The sequence below is a fragment of the Paramisgurnus dabryanus genome, chromosome 1 (assembly GCF_030506205.2).
Source record: "Paramisgurnus dabryanus chromosome 1, PD_genome_1.1, whole genome shotgun sequence".
Lineage (NCBI taxonomy): Eukaryota > Metazoa > Chordata > Actinopteri > Cypriniformes > Cobitidae > Paramisgurnus > Paramisgurnus dabryanus.
Genome location: NC_133337.1, coordinates 59,509,848 through 59,534,846, shown reverse-complemented (window position 1 = coordinate 59,534,846; position 24,999 = coordinate 59,509,848). Strand labels below are relative to the sequence as shown.

Here is a 24,999-nt window from a genome sequence, read left to right as displayed (position 1 = left end):
TAATAATAATAGACACAAATGAGATTACTGACACACAGAAGGAGTATAAAACTATAAAGTTAACATGGAAATCATGGCAAAGATAAATTATCATTTGAGTCCAGTTTGCTACATTGCTTTTATGTCTTCGAAAACTATTAAAAAGTGCTTGAACATCTTGAGGCTGGAGACTTTAGCTAATCTTTATAGTTCCAACATTGCTTTGTGTGTGGGAGAAACAATTAAAGGAGATAGTTTACTTAAAATGAAAATAACCCCATGATTTACTCATCCTCAAGGACTATCATCTTTCAAAGAAATACAATCAGAGTTATATTAGAAAATGTCCTGGTCCTCTAAGCTTTAAAATGGTATGTAAATGGTGCCTCCGATCCCAAAAGTACATCCATGCTTCACAGAAGTAATCCACATGACTTCAGTGGGTTTGTAATGGTCTTTCAATCTTTTAAAAATATAATAACTAGATTTTGATAGTGGCCAAAACACATTTGAAAGGCTTCTATACTCTTTGTCGAGAGTATGACGTAGGACAGGGGTCTTACTCTTCTTCGGGGGCCAGATTTTAAAATTGTAAATATGATAATAAATATGTACAGTAGCAACATGATAAAAAAAAATTAAAAGCACCTACAGAAGCAGAGGGCTCTAACAACAAACGGAGTTCAATATCTATATGTGGTAGCTTAGAACAAAACTGTTTGGACATCATGCTTTTTCATACTAATGTGAAACAAAACAAATCATTCGCATTAACTGATAACAGGTTTTGTTCTTTTGTAAATACTGAAGTACTTGACACATACATCCAAACTATTATGTGGAAAAAAAACATCGATGGATTTATGTAATTCATTTATGGACATTGGTTCAACATGATTAAAATAAGTTTTCTTAAAATAAACTTAACATGCAACCTCTAGAAAACTGGCTTTTAAAGGGGATGGGAGATGAGACTATCATTGGGTTATTGCACGTTATGCCTAAAACACACCCATTACTCATTACAATAATATTAACAACACTTTTAGACTGTGCGCTAGGCACACAGACCATTTCTCTCTTCGTGAAACTAGCAAAAGTGGATTCGGACACGCCTAAGGTGCACTTAATTGCGCCATGTGCTTTAGACCAAGCCCTTAGATCATTAAAATCTCATTATTTCAGTTCGTGACTTTTAGTACATGTGCTTTATTCTGCCTTCGAGGTTATTTATATGTTAGTAAACTTTTAGCAGACACACATTTCACATTTATCATTGCCATCATCTCAAGATTTAAAAATCTTTTAACCTAAGAATCATTGACCTTTGGCAAATGTCCTGCAGCATGCAATTATACAGTACAGTATGTGACACACATTACAGTTCAACTTATATACATATTTACTGCCACAACAGAAAGAAACAAACATACTTCATGCTCACACGCTACAATTGCAAAATGCTTTATTGGGCGTTTAAGCATAGATTTTGTACTTAATTCACATTAAGTACTCTGAGTATCTTAGTATCTTGTTGGGCCAATGTGCCACAGGAAAGCAACAAATCATGTATTTTAATAATAATATATATTTTAAATTATGTATCTAATTTGCATTTTGGAGTAACATTTGGGCAAGCAAATTTGCCTCTAGCAGATTTCAATTCTAGTCAGGGCAACAATTTAATAAACTAAATGGTAATTTTAGTGAGTTACAATGTAGAGACAAATTGAGGTACTGTACGGGCTATTTGCAGTGCCTGACTACATAACTAACATCTGTGTTTATTGTAATGCATTTGAACAGAAAGATAAGCTCTTCTGATGGATATATTTTTGAGTAAGAGTATGTCAGTGCAATAATGTTTGCATCTTAATATTCCTGTTCTACCAGGACCAGTGTGTACCCAGTCAAGCTTGATGCAAAAGAAAACCGAGAGACAGAAATAAAATGGTGAAATAGACACAACATCAGCAGAACAGAATATGAAAGATAAATTGTCTGATTTTTATGCTATGGGTATCCATATTTTGCAGGCGCGTATTGAATTTGAACTCTAACGTCTTGGAATATCTTGTGTTCTTTTTTTGAGCTCATGCTTTTTTGTTCAGTGGCAGGCTGTGTATTTTTACACCTAAGTCTTCAGTGGTGCCCTACCTGATTTAATCCACCTTTTTTATACCACAGCTATAGATACCATCAATATTATACAGAAAAGCAGTATAACAGGTCATTGCATCAGAGGCAGGTCTCTCATGCAGCCAGAATAAATTCCATATATCTTCAGATTACTGTCCATAATCGCGGTGTCTTGTATCAATTACCCTTTTACATTTATACTGTTAAACGTTAGATACATGTCTGTGATCACGGGTGTTCTTGTGTCAAATACCTTTTACATTCATATAATGGCACCCTGAAATTACTTTGACAATGTAACTTTTAAACATGATTTATTTAAAGTGTATCTGAAATATTCTGACACATACATGGAGGAATATTGGATAAGCCCTATATAAACATTGACCCTAGAACCGCCCTTGTTTCACTCATCATGTATCTAAAGCAACATTTTTCTCTACAGTATAAGCACTTTTTTCTATAGCAAATGAAGACTATTCTAACTGTTTAGAATGGGTTGATGTTTGGTTTACAGCTTGTTTCTTTACTGTATGTACACTGGTCAGGGGGGAACAGGTTATTATGACTCAGTGGCGGCTTTTTTCGAGGGCGCTCGATGTAAAGTTCTTCACAACATGTATGTAGCCCATCATGTGTGTGGTTCCATTTTCAAAATATGTGTTCTGCGGTTCGAGAGATTGTGTGTGCATCACGTGTCTTGTCAAAATAAGTGCTTGCTGCAGACGCGTCTAAAGGGTTTTTGATAAAAGAGACGCTCGGGTTTGCCAGATACTCTCATAATCTCATGTGTAATCAGAGTTTACTGTTAAGGTAGTGTCTTGCGTGTATTTTGTGAACATAAACATAAATCATAAACTTTTTTCATCATAAACAGTTTTGACGCGTGTGCAGCAGGCACTTATTTTGACAAAACACGTGATGCACATGGTGCAACAAACACATATTTTGAAAACACAAGCAAGGAATTTTTCTTTTCCGTGTATTCCGCGGAATGTAAATACGAATGGCCAACACGGCACTCCCACATGTTAAACTCAGTGTAACAGAGAAACAGGAAATAACATAACAAATGTTCAAGTAATTTCTTTAATTTCATAATAAGCACAGGTGAATACACCGCTGGTCTCTCTCTCTCGCTCGCTCAATCGCGTGTAGAGGCAAGCGCCGCCAAATAAAGAAAACGCTTCCCGCACTTAATGCTGATAATTATTGTAAAGTTTTCTGAGCTTTAAGCTAGCAGTCATGCGTGTGCAGCTGGGTTGATAAATGCTTGAAACGCTTTTGAAACACTGTTTGCTCATAGTACAAACATCTTTGATCACAAAAACGAGAAAGAGACGCAACAGTTAAGGTGGAAGTCTAAGCACAGTCCTCCTTAAAACAGACTTTATGATCATTACCTCATAGCACCTGACATATTTATAATCTACATTTCTAAAGATTCTGGTATTTTCCCTTGTTCCCTTGAATATTGCCTATTTTTAATCAAAAAAATAAATAACTGATTTAAAAACAAGATTTTGTCTATCAAGACTTATCTTTAGTGTATTTTCACTTTAACACGAACTTTAATATTTTTAAACTGTGGTGAGCGTTAAGGTAATTAGTGAGAGGCAAATTTCTGCACATTTCAAAAACAATATAAACATAAAGCTGAAAGACATAAATACCGTGAAATAAAATGACTCATTGCCTGAAATGGATTTTTGGTCATACCGCCCACCCCTAACTGTACAGAACTATTCTCATTCCTGTGGGGGAGAAAAACACTTTTGACAATTTTGACAATTAGTTTTGTGGGATCCTCAAAAGCTCCAATTAATCTCAAATACCTTTCTGAATATATGTTCAACATAGGAGTTTCTCAAAGGGATTGATTTTGTGAATAGATAAGCTGATGTCTAAACATCTTTTGTCTCTCTCTCTCTTGGATAAAAAGTGAAATCAAGGCAACTAAAGCAGTCATCTGAATGATTTGCTTTAAGTGCTGCACCTGTGACAAACTCCAAAAACACTGCAACAATATCTGCTGTGATATCTATCTACTTTAAGAGCAAACAAAGAGCTCATTCACAATGAACATTTTATCCTGCAAGCAGAGATCTTTTCCGAAAGTAAAATAGTGAAGAAATAACCAGGCTGCTTACTCCTGGCATTAAAATGCGTTTTGGTTGATCGGATCACAAGAGACAGGTGTAAACAGAGTGTGAAACGTTTTAAGCTCGTCCACATTATTTTACTTATAACATGGCTACTTGCTTGATTAGTAAATATATGTACATCAAAATATAGCATATTTTTTTTAAAAATGGAAATGTCGGAAATGTCCCAAACGACCAAGAAACTAAGCCATGCTTTCAAACAAGTTTAAATTTCAAACAAGATTAATTAAGTTTCATTATTTGTAAATAGAAGCTTGTGTGCTTTTAATTATGCAAATGTACAGTATATTGAAATTATAGCTTTTAGACTGCACCTGTAAAGATGATTCACCCAACCCGGAAGAGGCTGTGTCATCAGTTTCAGGCGGTTGCTATGGGAATACCAAACTTTGGAATGTCACCACTGGTACAACCGATTAATATAATCATCATTAGAATCAATCAATTCCTAATTCTTACCCCATATCGACCCCTAATAATTCTTATAACCTGTAAAAGAATTCCAGCAAGTTTACTTTCATCTGAAGGAAATCACTCACCATAATCACTATCATAGAAGACGATGAACTTCTGCCAGCGCAGTTCACCAACCAACGTGAACATGACATCGCTTAGACGGACCGGCGGCCGGGCTGATAGGGTGTAGCGTTCCCCATCTGGGCTTGGATTCAACTGGCAAGCAGTACGAGGCGATCCTTCAGCGTTCCTCTGGACGTAAAGGTGTGGTATGTGCATGGCATCTGTCAGGGACTGTAGAGCGCTGGCTGAGGCACATCCTGTAGATGTGACCAGAGCCAAGATGCCCTGTGTCATCAGTTCACATGCTGAAAGATAAAGCAAAAGAGAGATACAGCTGATTAGCTTTGGTGCTTCAGCCGGTTCTGAAGAGATTTTAGAGCTGAACAAATTTATGTTAATCAAACCGTTCCTAACTCAATAGATCATTTCTATCAGAATATCATCTCTTAGGTCAGACAATGAGTCCTGAAAGAGATGTTAATGCAGATAATAGCTGCAATTTAATACAAATTGTAACAAAAGTTACAAAATATTGCAATTTTTTGTGCAAAACAGTAACTTTTTTAAAGCAACACTCTCCATAGTGAGACCAGCAGTTAAGCTTGGGGGTGGGTGATAGAGACAAAAGTTTACAAAAGGAGGCAGTATGTCAATAGCCTCTTAATTACCAGAATGACTTTATCAGTGAATACACAAATGTTTTACCTCTAATATGTGATTCACACAACAGTCCCAAAACACTTGTAAACTGTGTCAGAAAGCAGAGGTTTCCTCATGTGGTCCATATTTCATTTCTGTGGCAAACACTATCAGTCATGCTAATTGCCTTGACCACACTACAATGTATTAGAAGACTTCAAACTAAACTATATGGAAAAAGAGGTGCTATTGCATCTAAAAAACAAATATGTTTAAACACGAGGCTTACAGAGAATGTGGACACACAGCAAATAGATATTAAACTGTTTTAAACAACCTTTATGAAAAGATTAGCTTATTCATTTCCATGCTAGCAATACATCCATACACTAGCCGCTTAAGTTATAATATAAAAAATTCCATAACTTTAAAAAAAAAATAAAAAATAGTAATCGTAAAGGCTGCTTGTTCATAGTGTAATGTACAATAATCAAGTTGCTTTTTCATATGCCTGTAACTGGGCTTTATGGAAAAAATTGAAATGATATTACACTGGACTATTAAAATTCAAATGCTGAATTTGGATGTGGAAATTGATGCAGTATTTCTGAAGAGGTTAGAAGAGGTTCATTCTTTACATTTTGAGCAGTAAAATAAGGAAAACAACTATTCAATAAGAAGACGAATTTGGCTGTAAATGAAGAGCTTTAGAAGTACTTTGGTTAAGCTCTTGGCAGCTGCTGAGTCCCAAACACAGATGAAGTTTGTGCCAGGCTAGAGCATTTTAAATGAAGAATCCCCCATTGACTGCATGAATTAAGTTAGAACAAGTTTGGAATGGAAAGAAATAGAAGCAGGCAAATGTATTAAAGGTGCTGTGTGTAGATTTTAGCAGCATCTAGGGGTAAGATTGCGAATTGCAACCAATGGCTCAGTCTACCGCTCAACATTTCCTTTCGAAACGCATAGAGAAGCTACGGTAGCCACCACAGGACAAACATTTAATCGCCTGAGAAAACATAGTGACGAATCGCGCTGAGAAGTTTGTCTGTTTAGGGCTACTGTACAGTATAAACTACCCTATCTTAAGGCAAGTTTTGTTATAGTCACAAAATATTTGATTAATTTATTCGAGTTCATGGGACGATATTCTGCTTTTTTCGTGCCATTGAGCACGGACGTCTTTTTCATGTCACTCAGCACAAATTTGTATAAATAGTTTTTCGTGTCCGTGGCATGACTTTCTTTTTCATGTGATTATATGTATTGTTTTCTAATTGTTTTTTCTTATTCTTAAGTCATTTTCGCTTGGGGTTGGATTTGGGTTAAGATGTAATTTTATGTATTGGTATCTACATGTTTTTCTTCTGCTTTTTATAGATTACCAAAAGCTCATTTTGATTTAAATTTTGCAATAATTGCAAAGCCACCTAATACAGCCAGTAAATACATTGTAGATTAAAATCTAGATCAGTACATCATTCAAAACATAAGAAAACTTTCTGGGTATGAAAGACACTTTGCAATGTTCCAAAGCTTAATTGCAGACACAGCATAAAACTCATCGTCTGCCTTTGCATTAACCAGGGCCAATTGACTTTTAATTTAACGTCTTAATTAAAATCCTTGGTGTTGTGTTAATAATTTCCGTGTCATGAAAAGTGACCTGGTTATTGACCCTACGTAAAAAGCTACAGCTAGACTGATTTTCATCTTATTCAGGCTCTGAAATGATATCCGTGCATCTTATTCAGCTGCTGGGGTAATGCCAAACTGTGAAAGTTTCTCCCTCCAGCCTGCTCGGAGGTTTGTAATGAACAAAACCTAGTCATTCATATCGCTCTTATTTAATCATCAGATTTTAATGAGATCATACCTAATCCTATTAATAGTATAAAGCTTACGACAGCAAAACAGGCTTCGTATATTAAAGTAATCTAAGTGTGTGTTTAATCTGTAAAAAGAGGTTAGTCTTGTTATGTCTCAAACTTTAGTCTGACATTTTCTTAAAGGGGACATATCATGAAAATCTGACTTGTTCCACGTTTGAATGCAATTATTGGGTCCCCCGTGCTTCCAGTAACCTAGTAAATGTGAAAAAGATCAACCCATTAACTTGGTAAACCATTCTCTGCAAGCATGTAGGTCATTGAAATCTGTCTCCCCTGTGATGTCAGAAGGGAATAATACCACCCCTTTATCTGCACTATCCAACAACAACACTGCTATTTAGTGCAGAGATCAGCTCATTTGCATTTTGAAGGACACAACCAAAATGACTAATTTTTTCTCACAACTACAAAATGGCATTTTTAACATGCTGTAATCAATTATATGTGGGGTAACTTTGAGCTAAAACTTCACATACATACTCTGAGGACACCAAAGATTTATTTTACATCTTAAAAAAGTCTTGTGAAATGTCCCCTTTAAAAGCTGTGTGATCATTGAAATTGTAACGGATCCCCTGTCACCTGCCCTCACTCTTCAGACCTACATCAACGTGTCATATTTTCTAAAATAAATTAATATTTTTCTGATTCCATATTTATTTAAATAAGTCAGAAACGTCTCCGCTGTGTCCTGCTGACAGGCGCGGTGGATGCGTGCAGCAGGTGACGCAAGTTATGGGTCCTCCAAAGGTTAGACCGTCTCATTTCAGTTCTCTTCGCTGACTTCTAAGGCTGCCACCTTGAAAGACATAGTACTCGCCTTTTAAGGTCGCATCCAAGAAGGTCGCATCCCTTGAATTGGGACACAGCTTATATACACTCATTTTTGTTTTCATTCATTGTCAGTTCTCATTTTATGTATGTGTGTATTTACCTGCTATTCATCATTAACATTATACAGTATGTTTATTGCTACCTGTCATCCACCTCGTCTCTTTTTATGTAAGTATGTAGTAGTTAATGTCACCTTTAAATCGTTCTTTCCTTTGAGTCTTTTCTCATGAAAAATATAGAAGGCAAACTAAAGTTTTAGTTTTGTGAAATTCAGAGCTCTTTCACAGTGTTATACAATGTGATCAATAGATGTATGCGTCTCTGAGACTATCGGGTCTTAGTGGAGAGATATTGAAATGTCATTTTGAGGCACCGGCTGGAGAAGAAATGATGGCAGATAATCAACTTGCAGAGACTATTGATGTAACAACACTAAACAATACGGAGAGCTTATTAGAGTAAGAGTGCAATGCCACTGAAAATCAACTTCAAACACGAACAATGCTTCATGATGCATTAAAAAGAGAGAATAAGTAATGTCCACAATTACAACACGTCATCTGAAATTACCAGAATGATTACACCGATTAAAGCACAATCAGATGTTGTTTTGATGTTTGTGGAGGGTTTACTATGCAACAGCTTAAAGTGAATCACGGTGACCTACTTGAAGTAGTTAAACTGTCAACATTTTGTAACTAGTTGCCTTAATAATAACATGCGCAAGAAAGACAAGTGTTTGAGGAGAACTCCTTAACACTAGAACCGTCAGGGGTAGTTGTATACCTAAAACCACAAGCGGGTCAAATTTACCCACACACATAACTACTGTTTTAATGTTGTTAAACATATTTTGTCACTGTATTATACCACTGTATTCACAAAGCAATGTATGCAAAGTCACAAAATTATTATTATTTCTTTAGTGATCAACAATGTTTTTGTCCTGTTGTTTATGTTGAAGGCTATGATCAAATGTCTGTTCGATGGCACTGCGCAGATCAATCTGCTGTACATCTGAATAACATCCATGGGTAAATTTTAAGTTTGTTCCTGCCACTTTAACACAAAATGAGATTCACACAACAGAACCACTCGCTTGCACTGGCGTAACAATCACATCTGTGTTTGCTTACTTCCATAGAGTATGTCTCTTCAACTAAACCATAACCAAACAAATGCTCATCATAGCATAAGCTGGATTCCTTTAATTACCATATGGATGTTAATTTAGCTTAACAAGTTTTTTTCCTGAAGTTGGCTCTTTGAAAACATTTTCCAAATGTGCAGTGAACATTAAAGACATCCGTTTAGTGCATAGGTTTTCAACAGGGGGTAAATCCAGTTTTAATTTGATCATGTACTGGGGGTCCTTGGTCCTCCTCTGTATCCATTAAAGATAGTGGACTAGTAAAATGCTCCACCAATACAGCAGCAGTCATTTGAAAAACGACAATTTGAACAGCTTATGTTTCTTTTTAACTTCACATTCGAGATCATGAATGGTTTAATTTATCTCTTTTGTATTATTTTTAAAGCAGTCAACCTTTACACCAGGGAAGGATTTATAAAGGCTGTAAGTTACGTAAAGAGACCCTTGAAGCACTTTCAGCTTAAAAGTGAAAACTTGGTGAGCTTGGTGCAGTTTGAAAGATTGAAGACACTAAGAAATAAAATTCAATATGTATAAGGGGAAATAAAACGTCCCTTGCTCTCTGAATTTGGACTGTTTGCTTAAAGAAAGGAATCATTTTTGGGAATGAAAAAATTTGACTGGCGAGATTCATCCTGCAGACTTTTACTGATATTCAAACAGCTTGTGTTTTTCTTATTGATTTGATCAAAAGTTTATTGCAATGCTTGTCTTCAACCATTCAGTACAAAATGAGCTCAAACTGCACTTACTAGACAGTGAGTCTTAAAGCATACTGAATTATCCCGAAACTTTGCAGTTACCATCCAGTCTCACCTAAAGCTTTACTGTACAGTATTTAGCATAACATGTACATTTCCCTATATAAGACTGTCTACAAATGTTACAACATTAACCTCACCAAATAAATGTAAGGGGGTGCAATGCCTATATCAGACAGTATGTTGACAAAAGAGGGGGTCATCATCCCCTCCAACTATTTATAAATCTGCTTTTGGATTCTAGATTCTGAAGAACAAAAAATAAATTTTGAGATATCACAGTTACGTCACTGCACGCAATGTGATGGCAATGTGCGCGCGCAATGTGATGGCAGAAAAACAGTGAAAATGAATTAGACACGAGTGAAACGAGCAAGATAACTCACTAGAAAATGTCGTCTTGTGCTGTTGAGGGTCAGAATAGGAATGCCAAAAAAAGATGGCCTTCATTTTTATAAAACAGAGTCGTCGAAGACACCATTTGAAGATAAACGTAGGTGTTTATGGTTGCAATAAGCCCTTAAATGGACAGACTGGAATGATGAAATCATCTGGAAATCTTTGAATAATTAGAATAGAAAATAATTAGAGAAGATGTCCGGTGTTCTGTCGAAGTCTGTTCCCTCTGTATTTCTTATAGCGCTTTCATCAAGTTACGTTTATAATTTATTTAGAAAGATTAAAGATTTGAATGGGTTATACTGAAAAAGCAATAATATCACCATTTTTTAAATATTTCATAATTTTGCCATTTTCTGTGATTTCTTTTTACCTTATATCTTAGCCTGTGTCTTCTTCCTGTTTGTTCTAAAATTATTGTGTTTACATACTTAATAAATATATAAATATAGCACACACACACAATGTAAAGTGTTATTAATATATAAAACAGGCATATTCATTTGTATGTAAACATAATAGTTTTAGAACAAACACTTAGGCTATAAATATAAGGAAGAAATAAAATAAAGCTGGAAAATTATGAAATATTTAATAAAGAACAATATATGGACACATATCAGTAGCCAAGCCATTTAAACTTTTAATTGATCTGAAAAATAAACCTAGCATGATGAATAAGCTATATAAACATTACACTGAAGGGAAACATAGGGGAAACAGACTTTGACAGAACACCATAAAAATCACAATTTAATGCTTTATTACAGTTGCTTTATTAGTCTGAAGATTTAACTATAAATGTGACTGCATTGCCATGCATGAACGCAGTGTATTAAAGTAAATCCCCTTAATATTCCCATGTCTATTCACTAATACAACTGAACTGTATCTTTAGTGTTATTGTAGATCCTTATTCACAGACACCTTTTTAATCTAGTTTCTTATTTTCTTAGTTATTTTCTTGTTTTTGTTTGGCCATCATATTTAAATCCCCTTCACAGAACAGTTGCTTCGGATCACTATAGCAATACTGATTACTGTAACAGCGAATTGCCGCTTTTGAATAGTCATGCGAATATGAATGTGAGATGAAACATCCTGCTGCTCAATGGGAGAATATGGCATCGACCCTGTGAGTTTCTCCAGTTGGCGTGGGAAGTAGAAGAGGTGGCAGCAACACCTGCGAGTGTGAATCAAAGCTGCACGTGGCCTCAGTGTGGTGAGATGATGAGTTTTACCACACAAAAGCCCAGATTATCTGTACGAAACGGGCAGAGACAGTCATGAGAAGCTGCATTGTGAACCGGAAGATCACAAAGCACCGCATTTAATGAGTTAGTTGGCCCTTAACCTTTACGCTGATATAGGAGTCTAATTAAGGCTATTAATTACATTGAAGGCACAGTGGGGCACAAAAGAAAGTTCCAAATCTCCCCCCATTGTGTTTCTTTTGTTGTCAGTGTGTTAGCCATTTTTGTGCTCCGTGTAGTGCAATTGTAGAGGAAATGATTAAGACTTGAATATAGAACTTGAAAGATAAGCTTCGCAAGCCCAAAACCTCTCCGCTTTGATTGAAGCTGCAGGTCTTTCATGGAAAGTGATTACACTGTATGCTAGACTACTGAAGAGAAAATAGGACATAGGATGAGTCGTGCGGCACAGCGAGGAACTGTGAAAATACATATCATGTAATGGTTTAATGCTCTATGCAACATAAAAAAACTTATACTGGATAAGAAAGTGGCATAGCTGATTCAAATTTATCAAATACATATTTTCAATAACCATATGGTTGAAGTGTCAATGCTCTCATGAAATACACCCTAAAATAATGTACTTTTTTGTATTTTCATTAACTAAATAAAACAAAATACAGTCTACAGTGAAAACACATTTAAAAACACTCATTTAAAACATAAGCATTTCTTTGTGGGCACAAGCTCTGGTGTAAATAAACTGTTATGCTTTCATAGAACATATCATAAAAAGCTCAGATGCATAACATGCTTTAAATGCTTACTAAATATGCATCATCTTAGGCCGTGTGTCCTCGAAAGCATTTAACCGCAGCTAAAAAGACAGGTGCAGGCACTAACTGTGGGCGCCTAGGTTTTATCAGATGAGCACTGCTGTGCTTCTTCTGTTTTGTTTATCAGTACTCTGGTTGGTTGGTGTGTTATTATGCCCCACCCCTCCTTCTCTATTATTGGATGGCTGAGTGAAAAGTGAAATTGATGAGCTGAGCGTTTTTTTTCTCCAAGTTGAACATTTTTAACTTTCAGTGCAGGGACAAAAAAAGCCACCTGCTGGTGCTTACTTTAAAAACAATTGAAAACCAGCTGCAGGAAAAAAATATTCCAGTGGACACAAGGCCTTACTAGTTTTTTAACATTGCTTTTGTGCTTGTGTTGTTGTTTTTTTTTACAATAGGCAATCACAGAATGTGTATCTCCAGGCAGTATGACCCATGTGCAGTCTTGTCACCATTACTATTTCTTGTGGCAGATACAGTACTGTACATGCCTTGGCTGTTTGTTGAAGTCACAATAATGTAGACGGAGGACACTAGGGCTGACTGTAAAAAGGCCACAGTCTGCCTGGTCAGTCTGATAAGAGCAACGAAGTCAGGGATTTTTTAGAAAAAAACTCAACAAACTTTTCTTTTATTTGCTTTTCTATAGAACTAAGACACTTTTTATGATGACTAATCCAACAGTCTGTATCAAGAGAGATGTTATACACTTGCATTATTTATATTTCTTATGCATGTGGCTATTCTTTTTTGGCTATGCAAAAGAAGCTAGAACACACACACACACACACACACACACAAACACAAGCATTTCTCATGAGATCCCATTAGAGGTTAATGCCAAGATTGTATACTTCATTTATTTTTGCTCTAACACATTTGCTCCTGTCATGCCCACCACTGTTAGTTAACACCACTACTGGTTTCCAATAACATTAATGAGTCTCATGTCACTAGACAAAGGACAGAAGCAGATATTTCTATACCGCAAGTGCCTGACACCCAGCTCTTGTTTGTAATTTTATGCACAGCTACTGCAGACATGACTTTCCTGAATTTGCAAAAATATTGAAATGAAAACCTAGGCCCATTACTGTAAATTAAAGTTATTTGATTATACAAGCAGATTACTTTTTTGCACATTAGTTACATGGACTAAGATCTGGCAACCAAGATACCTTAATTTTCCTGGTTGCATTGGCACTGGCAGTAGAAACTGTAATATGTCATTTATACTGATGGCCGATCAGAAATCAGCACAAATGGCCACAGCACACATGCTGTGAAGGTCAATACAGAAAGCATTCAGACAGCAATCTGCTCAAACAGCAAGCTTTTTGGCAGACACTTTTATCCAAAGTGACTTATAGTGCATTCAAGCTATACAATTTATCAGCATGCAAGTTCCCTGGAAATCGAACCTGTGGCCTTTGCACTACTAATGCAATCTCCAACCAATTGAGCTACTTCCTATAATATACAATTACATCAAAAACTCTGTACCGTAGTTACACCAAAAAAGATTTTGGTAATAGTACTTGTGAAAAGTCATGACAGAGAGACAGTACTGCTCTGGATTAAAGCTGGCAGCTGTGTGAGGAGAATATTATACAAAATAACAACATAAAGATGTGAAATACTAAACTTATCATCTGCTTGTTAAATATGAATAAAGTGTGCACAGGCGTAGATCAAATTTTATGCCAGATCAAATTTCACACAGTTTTACTATAGTTACACTGCACTGTCTCCGTACATTGTCAAAAATAAAGTTACAAAAGCTGTTATTGGGACATTACCCTTTGAAAGGTGCATAACATTTAAATACTGATACTGTGGTGTAAAAACGTGTTGGCCCCCTTTCTGATTTTTTTATTTTTGGCATGTTTGTCACACTTTAATGTTTTAGATTATAAACCAAGTGTAAATGTAAATTAAAAATAACACAAGTAAACACAACATGCAGTTTTTAAATGAAGGTTTATATTATGAAGGAAAATCAGGACTTTGACTAGCCCACTTCAAAGTCTTCTTTTTGTTTTTCCTCAGCCATTCAGAGGTGGACTTGCTGGTGTGTTTTGGATTGTTGTTCTGCTGCAGAACCCAAGTTTGCTTCAGCTTGAGGTCACGAACAGATGGCTGGACATTGTCCTTAAGGATTTTTTGGTAGACAGCAGAATTCATGGTTTCATTTATCACAGCATGTCTTCCAGGTCCTGAAGCAGCAAAACAGCCCCAGACAATCACACTACCACCACCATATTTTACAGATGGTATGATGTTCGTTTTTTTTTAATTCTGTTTTAATTTAACGCCAGATGTAATGGGACACACACCTTCCCAAAAGTTCTACTTTTGTCTAGTCAGTCCACAGTGTATTTTTCCAAAAGTCTTGGGATCATCAATATGTTTTCAGGCAAAACTGAGATGAACCTTTATGTTATTTTTCCTCAGCAGCAGTTTTGGTCTTGGAAGTCTATTTTTGCCCAGTCTCTTTTTTATGGTGTAGTCATGAACATGGACCTTAACTGAGGCAAGTGAGGCCTGTGCATTTTATTGGATGTTGTTGTGTGGTCTTTTGTGACCTTTTGGATGAGTCATTGCTGCACTCTCATGATAATGTTGGTTATCCCGAGAGTGTTCCATGTTTTCGCCATTTGGGCTATGTTTGTTTGGATTTTGTTTTCCGTTCATAATTAAAACCTTCATTTAAAAACTGCATGTTGTGTTTACTTGTGTAATCTTTGATTAATATTTACACATGCAAAAGCAAAAATTAGGAAGGGGCCAACACTTTTTCACACCACTGTATGTATCTTTGAGGTACTTGTATGCGCCGTTTCATTACAAAGGTGATCTTATTGAAAGGGTACCGCCACAGTGACAGCTTCTGTAGCAAGGAGTATAGGAGCTAATTTAGTTCCCCAAAAAGAGGTTTCAAAAACCAAAACCTTTCAAAGTTCCTCTGGTGCAAACTTGCAAAAAGTGTGTGCACAGTAGTTTCTTCCGTCTTTATTTCTGGAAACCAAATGTTCTTCTGTTGCAAAAGGGGTTATTGTATCTAAATATTCAATAAACAAAAATATCTTACACAAAGTCATCTTTATGCTAATGCCCTTCTGTTACAATAAATGTACCTGTAAATGTTTACTTTCCAATTTTTACAATGTTGAATCTGAATCTGAACTGACAGCTTACTAATCATTAGTCAGTGATAATCAACTTTCTATGTTGACGTGCTAGACAGCCTCAAGTTCTTACAGAAGTCGCTTTCAGTGTAAGCACTTTCTTGGAGGTCTAAGACTGTAATAACTAGTTTCAAGAGATTTTGTGGAGCTGCTTTACATGTGCGAAATAACCTGGCCAAATCAATATTCATGTAAATATACAGATCTCCTCTAAGGCACTGCACACAAGTCAATTTGAATTTGATATCTTTGGGAAATAAATTAAATCATAACATACCCAATGGCTTTCTACTACATTATTTATGTATATGTAAGGTATGAAGGTAAGGTAACATGAAACAAGTGTAGGGAAATGAAAATTTTAATATTAGTTGGTCAGGAATCACTGTATCCATGCACATAAAAGCGGTAATAGTTATTTCATTTTAGAAACCAGACTAGACATAAATGGATTATTCTGTTAAACTTCCCCGTTGCTTTCACAGCATGCTGTGCTACTGGTGCTTTTTAAATAAAGGTTAAACTAGGTAAAATACTTGCACACCACCTGTTTCAAAATTAAAGTCATTTAGAAAACAGCTAATTCAACTTATTGTACAGTACATAATATGTAAAGGGTCCATTATTTTATTAAGATTTATAAATCATCGGAAATGCTAAATAAATAAGTTTTCCATTGATGTATGGTTTGTTAGGATAGGACAATATTTTGCCAAGATACAATGATTAAAAGAAAAACTGGAATCTGTGGTTACAAAGAAGCAATGAGAAAATCGTCTTTAAAGTTTTCCTAATGGATAATGGATAATGCTAAATGCAGGTTTAAACAGGGTTCAAAGCGGTTTGAGCTTGACCACTTTTACCACATTCAGAGGTAGTTGAAAACACATTCGACCAAATTGCTTTTGTGGTGTTAGTGGTAACACTATGTGGTCGAGTGTATTTGAACAGCCACAATGACCGCCTACTCTCCGCCTAATTATCTAATGTGTAATACCAAGGTAAAGTTTTCCCATCGGTCCTGACTTTTAGGGTGAACCCACAGTGTTCAGTGCAGTCTTTAGTCTATCACAGATCAAACAAAAGCGTCTGCTCTCCGCCTCTTGCATGACTATATAATTTTGCATGTGAAAGTTGCGTGAGCTTATTTCATCAATTAAATGAAATAATATATGAGAATATCTGAGAAAGCCCTTATATATATCTGTAAAAAACTCTGTGCAGCATTTTACTAACCACACAAGCAGCGGTACTCTCGCATAATATTAGTGCACGACAACGTAAACCTATCATTTCTCCCACTTGCATTTAACCAAATGCAGAGGGACTCGCCCACAGGCCATCCCCTCTAATTAATCAGGACAGAAGCGGTTTGAAAGTGGCCAAAAGAGAAGGATTAAAACACCAGGTGTGAACGGAAATGTGTCTCTTTCGTCCACTTGTGATCCGATTGACCAAAAAGTATCTTAATACCGGGTGCAAATGTGCTCGTAGAGTCAATGCGCCCATTTGCTTGGGTAAACAACACTGTCACCATTGCTACATCAAACCCACGGAAGCCATCAGAGGAGAGTAATAGGGTCATTAACACTGGCCCAGATACTGGATCTGATGTTGGCCTGTAAAAAATCAGCAGGGTGGCTCATCCCAAACATCAGCTGTGTAAAATTGCCCACATTCATTATTAAATAACACTAGAGCAGCAGAATGTCACATCTTATCCAGTATAATAGAACTCACCTTTGCTCTAAGAAGAATTTGATTGATTTTTCTGATATGATTTTGAAATGTGCTCTGCTAGAACATACTTAAGTGACACTAAAATGTAAAGTACTATTCTTTGTAAAATATACAGTATATATGTATATTGAGGCTCAGTCAGCTATGTTTGTGACCTTGTGATGTGCTTTATTATCCATGCAGAATTCGTACTGGTTGAAATTGATATATTTTGTAGGTGCTGAAAGTCACAGAGAAGCCATAAAAAAAGAAATGCCATAGCATCAGTAGTTTTTTGAGTGTAGACTATAACACGCTATAAGACACCCCAGACAGGGCTAGTCCCAGACTAAAATGCATGTTTGAGCTGCTTTCATTTAAAAGCACCTTGTCCTGTTTAATGTTACCATATATATCAGTGACATTGTTCTGTCTTAAGATGCACACCTGTAGTGTTTTTGTGAGGTATGTTTGAAAAAAACTTAAGGCCTAGTCCTGGATTAACCCAAACCCTGTCCGGGAATCGCCTCATAAAGATTTATTCCAGGGAGACTTATTATTAATAGTCCTTAGATCTCGATGTCTAACATAACTCCAGCTGTACTTGCTTTTGAAGTCTTTCATTAAACATGATCAGTCTTCTGAGCCAAAAAAATAACATATCTCAAGAAACATCTTCGGAACCAATGCCTGTGCGTTTAAATAATGTGTTAGCAGAGCATGCATTAGCGGTGTTAAGGTTGTAAGTTTGATTTTCCATGGAAAACACTTGGGCCATGTCAACGCGAGAAGGTTTTTGACCTAAAATAGGAAACTTTTTATGCATTTTATCTGTTTGTTAACATGACAGCAGCGTTTTGGAGTCCTGGAAATCAAAGAAAAAGTTTCTAAAGTGCAAGTTTTTGAAAACGACACCATTATTTATTTAAACAGAAATCTGTGAAAACACTGTCATCATGCACATGCCTAGTATGTGTTAATGTACATGTAGTTGACAACAATAACAATAATGTCGGTCTATAGGACTGTGTTTGTGTTACTCAAGATACTGAGTTCATTAACAAAGTTTCCAAAACCTCATTGTCCGTCCAAGCTAAATTGCTTGATGCTGTCAGCGTCCTGATTGTTTGTATTTAAAACTTGTTGGAATAATGCATATGTAGTGTTTCTTAACATCGGCACAGTGTTTTTAGTCATTGTTGTGGATCTATATGAACCGGTGGTTGTTTGAACAACATGTGTATACGCAAACTGTATGTAAACTTTAAAAATGAAATTGATTCAAAATATTTAATCTGTCAAATTTTTTAACATGCTCATATCCATAATGTTTGTCATGCCAAGCATACCGGTATCAGTCAAAGGAAAAAACATTTTTTTTTAAATCTGAAATATCTATGAGAATAAAGACACAGTATGTTTAGAGGACAAATATTTAGACAAACAAACAAAAAAGTTTGAGAAGGAAAGCATAGTACTCACAGTAGGTGAGAATTTAATGTTGAATATTTAGTTAAATATTTAGTTTTATTCTTTTTAACATTTTAAACTGTTTTTATTAAAATCACATTTATTTTCTTTAATTGTTATTTTAAATTCTCATGTATCTTTGTTTTTAGTGTGATTTTATCGTGTATCTCTTATTTTTACATTTTCTTTTTTATATATTGTTTTCTCATTTCTGTGTAAAGCACTTTGAATGACCTCTGTGTATGAAATGTGCTATACAAATAAACTTGCCTTGCCTTGCCTTGCCTAAATGCTGTTTGAAACTTTAGCAGCAATTAAATAATGCCATATAAGCATTAGTTAGTATCCAGACCCTGCAGTGCTTATGTAGACATGGGTGACGCCCAGGCTGCTCTGTAGTTGGATTTAAACATTTTTCGCATTACTTTATTATTCCAAACACCTCACTTCGCTCTTGAAGGACACCCCCAGGTTAAAACTCAATGCACACCTTGTTAATAAACATACAGTATGGATGGGGAATCATTGAACAGGTTTCTAGGCTCATACTGATTTACTGTTTACTGAAGATGTCCCACTTTGCTTTTAAACACCACATATCTTTCACTTTATTCTCAAAAAATATTTAAATATTTTAAATTATTTCTCTTAATGCTTTACAAGAACTTCATTTTACTATTCATTTTATTTTGTGGCAGACCATTGCTGGGTCCCAATTCGCCTACTTATACTACGACCTAAAAGTATGTACTGTTTTTGTGAGGAAAATGTACGTACTTTTGAGTGTGTAGCAAAAGAGTATGCACGTTCTGGGACGTACTTCGATGACGTCATGCAAAGTGAACGACAACGTGGTTGCCTAGTTACGCACACCAAACGCAGGTCGTTTGTGAGGCGGCTGGTTATGATGTTCATGTGCAACAATGTGTGTAATGAAAGCTACTTATTTTAAAGTCAAAATAGTTAAAGTTTATAGTATAACTACTGTTTAACGTATTTTATGCTTATTTTATACTTATGTTTGCAAATCAGAAATACCGCGATGAAAATGAACCATGCTTTTACTATAGTAAAAGTTTAGTAACCATATTTCTTAATAAAGTTAACATTTGTACAGCCACAGTATTACTACAAATAAGTCAGTGTGGTTAAACTATGATTAGTGTAGTGAAAGGTGTTTTTTTCATAAGGGTTTATAGTAAGGTATAAATCTAAGACAGAAACATAAAAAGAAATACATAAAAAAGACACATGCATGACACAGTACTACAGCCATGGTACTTTATTTTCACAACATCAACCGAATATTACGAGACAATGAAAGATAACTTTAATTAGGGTTAAACATTTAAATTCTTACACTTAAAAGCTGAGGGCGCATCTCCGCTGCTGCGTCTGGCTGCCATATTTACATCACCACAAAGCTCCTCCCTCCCGCACGCAATGGGTTGTGGGCAATATTAGCCGTTAGAGTGTGGATCGATCTGCACTTCGAAATCTAACCGGAAATAGTAGACCATCCGGGTATCTTTGGGATACTCATTTCAACATACTACGTTTTGGGACGTACTAATTCTAGTTTCAAATACTATTTAGGACGGATAGTATGCGAATTGGGACTCAGCACATGTCTTGTTTAGGGTGACTAAAGGACAGTCTCAATTTCGCACAAAAGATTACTCAAAATGATATGTTATATTATATTATTGAGTAGTTGATATTATGTTAGCATAATAATATCATATTATATATTATGATGCAGTGTTATATTAGTATTATTAATCTAATTTGTCATCTTCCCGGACCCTTTTCCTTCTGTTTTATCCAGTAACATTCTGTTGAACAATAATTTTTACAAAAAGGCATACTTGACACCCTGAATTCAAAGACAGCTGCAGTAAAAGAATAAAGTTTTTGCTTTGACAAGCAGTTACTGTACTTTACAGCAGGGTTCCCCAATCTTACCCTGGAGGGCCAGAGCACTGCAGAGTTTAGCTCCAACCCTGATCAAACACACCTGAGCAAGCTAATCAAGGTCTTCATGATCACTAGAAAATCACAGGTGGTTAAGTTTGATTAGGCCTGGACCTAAACTCGGTAGTGCTCCGGCCCTCCAGGGTAAGATTTGGAGAACTCTGCATTACAGGATGATTTAACAAATGTACTGCCACATTATATTGCAATGCCAAAAAACTGCTCCGTGAACCCAATAACTGAAACTGGAATATGCATATTGTTGTGGATTGTTTGGACACACTGAAAAATCCAGATGTCCAGTCACCCTAGTCCTATTATATTTTACATAGTTGCAACAAGCAACCCTTTGACTTTATGCCAGTGCAAACTGATATTTTCTTGATATTGTCTTTCATCATATCATCTCAAGATTTTTTTTTTGTGTTTTATGACCCTTAAAGCAGACTTTAGTGCATGTTTTTGTATCTTAACGTTTACGCTAGTGCACAGATGGATTGTTATAGTAATGAATAGTCCGAATGAATTGGTATGGGCAGTTATTTTCATTATATGGTGCTGTGATATTGATTCGAAGTTGTAAATGCACAGGCATTTTCAATTTGTCTCGCTTTTTTCACTCAAAGTGCCGCTTAGAATAAAGGATTGCATTGGCGGCATGTGCTGTTTGTTAACTTCCTCATTGCTACCTTGAATTTTAAGAGTTCCAAGAATAATTTTTTTGTTGTTTCACCTTTTTTTCTTTTGAAGAGGTCATGTTGATGTAAAATTTTAGCATGAACATAACAATCAAGTGATAAGTAGTAAAAACGTGATGGGCATTTACCTAGTAACAATTTAGAAGGCAAACTAGTGGATTTTTAAGCTCCAGATATATTATTAGATACACTGAAGTTTGTTAAAGCAGGGATCACTGTTACTGGGGCTCATACTAGTTATTTAATAATGCTTATCATGTGACTTTCTTAAGAAGAAACATCATAACAACAGAGCATAACTAGTGGTTAAAATTTTGTTCACTTTTTGGAATTTTCCAATTGTGCTAAAAACATATCTCTTGCGATATTGCATAAATAAAATTATTTCTTCATTTTGGTGGATATTCATCTGTTTATATTTTTGACACAACCCATTGTTAAAGGAACAGTATGTAGGATTGTGGCCAAACTGGTACTGCAATCACAAAACTTGTGGCTAAAACTGGTACTGCAATCACACAACTGGTGGCCAATACACAACATGACAACATAAACATCAGTTGAGGGCTGCAACTCCACTTTTTAACCCTCTGGGGTCTAAGGGGTTTTTAGGGCCCTTGGGAAGTTTTGACATGCACTGACATTTGTGCTTTTTTCAGTTGCTTAAAAACATATTAATGGCAAAAGTCTCATAACACTGTGTTCATCACAAACTGGGCTACAATATCATATAATCAACATGTATGTACATGTTTGTATTTTTGAGAGAAAAATGTTTATGCATGGTTTTTGAAAAAGCTAAATTTTTAAGTCACTGATATAACTCCACAAAACTCATTCTAAACATGTTTTCCCAAGACTTTCCAAACTGGATCTAGTAGTCTAGAGATTTTTCTTCAAAATGATGTGAAAATCATATGGCCTACTCAAACACATAAAGCAAGATATTGATTTACAATTTCTAAGACACTTTTGCTTGGGAAAGGCTGTATGCATGGAGGCGGGAAAGCTCCTGAATAATCAGTGATTGACAGCTGAGAGACAAAAGAGTTGAATAATGAGCCTTGTGTGGATGTTCAACAGGAATAACTTTCTCTGTAGTAAAACCATGATAAGGTTTACTTTTCAATACAATGTAAATACACACACACACACATTATATATATTTATATATATTTGTATTGAAATATTTTCTATTAATTTCACAAGTATAAGTTACCTTTTAAAAACCATATAGCTTAATCATGGTAAAGATACTGTTTGGCCATCTTAACATGAACACACTTCAACCCAGGGTTAGTGTTTGGTTGGCCAGCGAGAGGTTTACTTTTGTGCAGTAAAAAGCTCAAAAGAACAACTGCCTATCGTTGTCTGGACTCTTATTTGTGTATTTGTAATCATTATAGTAGAAACACAACAAGGGACACGCGTGGTAAACGTATCAATGTTTGTTTACAACCGCCGCCATTACCTCACGTGTTGATCATGAAAGCAGTGAATGTGTGCACACGCGAGTGATCCTGTGTTTAATAAACTTGCTGTGCGGAGATATGCGCTTAGACGCAACTAAATAAGGATTGTACTGTTTGGAATCGCGCATTATATAAGAATACCAAAAAGCGCGTCGAGTTTCCTGACTCGCGTGTTTGTGTATGTGTGTTCCAATCGCGTGAACTGTTTGACGGAAGAACAAAGAAAACACTCGCGTCTGGAGATACTGACACACATACGCGAGGAAATAAGGATTTATGTCATGTTTGGTGCAATCGGATGGAACAACAAGGAATGGAGAGACTGGATTGTGGATTGCATATCCATTGACTGCAGGAGGCACGAGTCATGCATATGGATGTTTCTGCTCATTCACTTCAATGGCGCGGGGGTGTGGCGATCCGATCTCATTACAGATAATGAGGTAACTGGCGAAATACGGTACTTCTCCTCCTTCTCATACAGAATGACAATATCTGTTTTCAGTTTCACTTATATCATTTAAAAGGAGACATTCCAAGCATTATGTAGACATTTATCTTTTGTTTCTACACCAAGTATTCGTTAAGTTACAGTTTATTTTTCTGACGCGTTTCTGAAAGGACTTCACTGAGGGAGAGAGAACAGAACGTGCATCATGTTTATTTTCTTAATTTTGCGAAAAGCACAACATTCTGTTTTTATTGGGAGTGGACAGAAAAAAACTAGACACTTTAACGTTTGAAATTATGTATAAATCATATCTGTATGTCAAAAATCAGCAGAGTAATTTAAGTCTCTTTGCGGAGTGATTGAAAAATAAAGAGTTTGCGGCGCCCGCGCCACCGTCGACCCCAGAGTGTTAAATGACAATATCCTGGCCAGACCACTGTTGTCAGTGATAAAAGTATTTGAAATGAAAATGATTTCTTCATGTCTAGTGACATATCAGGGCCATTTTATGATTAATTGATATACATTTCTTACATACTGTTCCTTTAAGTTCCATATTGGCACAACAGTTACAAAATAAATCAAATAAGAAATAAGTTTTTCATTTTATTTAAAGTAGAAAATCCAATATTTAAAGCAGGGGTGCACATAACTTTTTTGGACTGTTTTTATTTATATATTCTTGACAAAGGAGCACCTGGACTGTTGCTTGGTACTCACAATATTCATAGCACAGACATCCTACATGCTGTCATCATCACTAATCTCCTGATTACTCTCTTTGCCATATTTATTTGGTCTAAACATGACGGTTTAAGTGTGATTTTTAAATGTCTTGATGGAAACTGAGATCATACACATCCAAACACATGTGTTGAGTTCAAAAATGGTCTCATGTCCAAAACTTGTCTCAAGTACTACAACACTAGTGGGAGTAACAAGGTAATCCTAATACCCAAGCAACACCCTAGTAACTGCACAAAAAATCCACACATGCTTTATTAAAAGTGTTTTTTGTGCTTAATCTAAAAACCCTCTTAAAGCAACACTATGTAGTGTTTTTACCTTTAAATAATGTCTCTAAAATTATTTCAGTGATAGAACAACTTTTAACTGGACAAATTGTACTGTTGCTGCAACCTGAGCAGCCTCCTAGCTGCTACAAGCACACTCTGAAAGTGGCGGTGGAGGGTAGGAAACACAGCCCCACCCCTCCCCCTGCCTGCAGAAGAGTGTCTGATACCAGGCACTGTTGCGCTTTTCAACCACATGGGGGAGCTGTAAGTCATTTTTACATGGAAACTACATAGTGTTGCTTTAACGCTGTGTTTATCATTTTTTAAGAAATATAGAGCAGCATTAAAAAAAATATCTGACAAAATTTCACTTTACGTAATGATAAGCATTCCTGCCAACTCCAACACAATGGACAAAACTGCTTTAATTGAGCAGGAGAAACATAGCAATTAATCCAGTCGTTATGTCTCTGGGTGTTGTTGGTTGTATGTCTTT

The 24,999-nt window shown here is 35.9% G+C and overlaps 1 protein-coding gene across 1 annotated transcript in view; it reads right to left on the bottom strand.

Moving 5' to 3' along the window:
• Window positions 1–24,999, bottom strand: part of grid1b (glutamate receptor, ionotropic, delta 1b) — a 414,521-nt gene that overhangs the window by 202,628 nt on the left and 186,894 nt on the right. Inside the window, 1 exon segment of the mRNA XM_065242651.2 lies at window positions 4,823–5,107. Within this exon segment, the coding sequence (XP_065098723.1) occupies window positions 4,823–5,107 (285 nt within the window).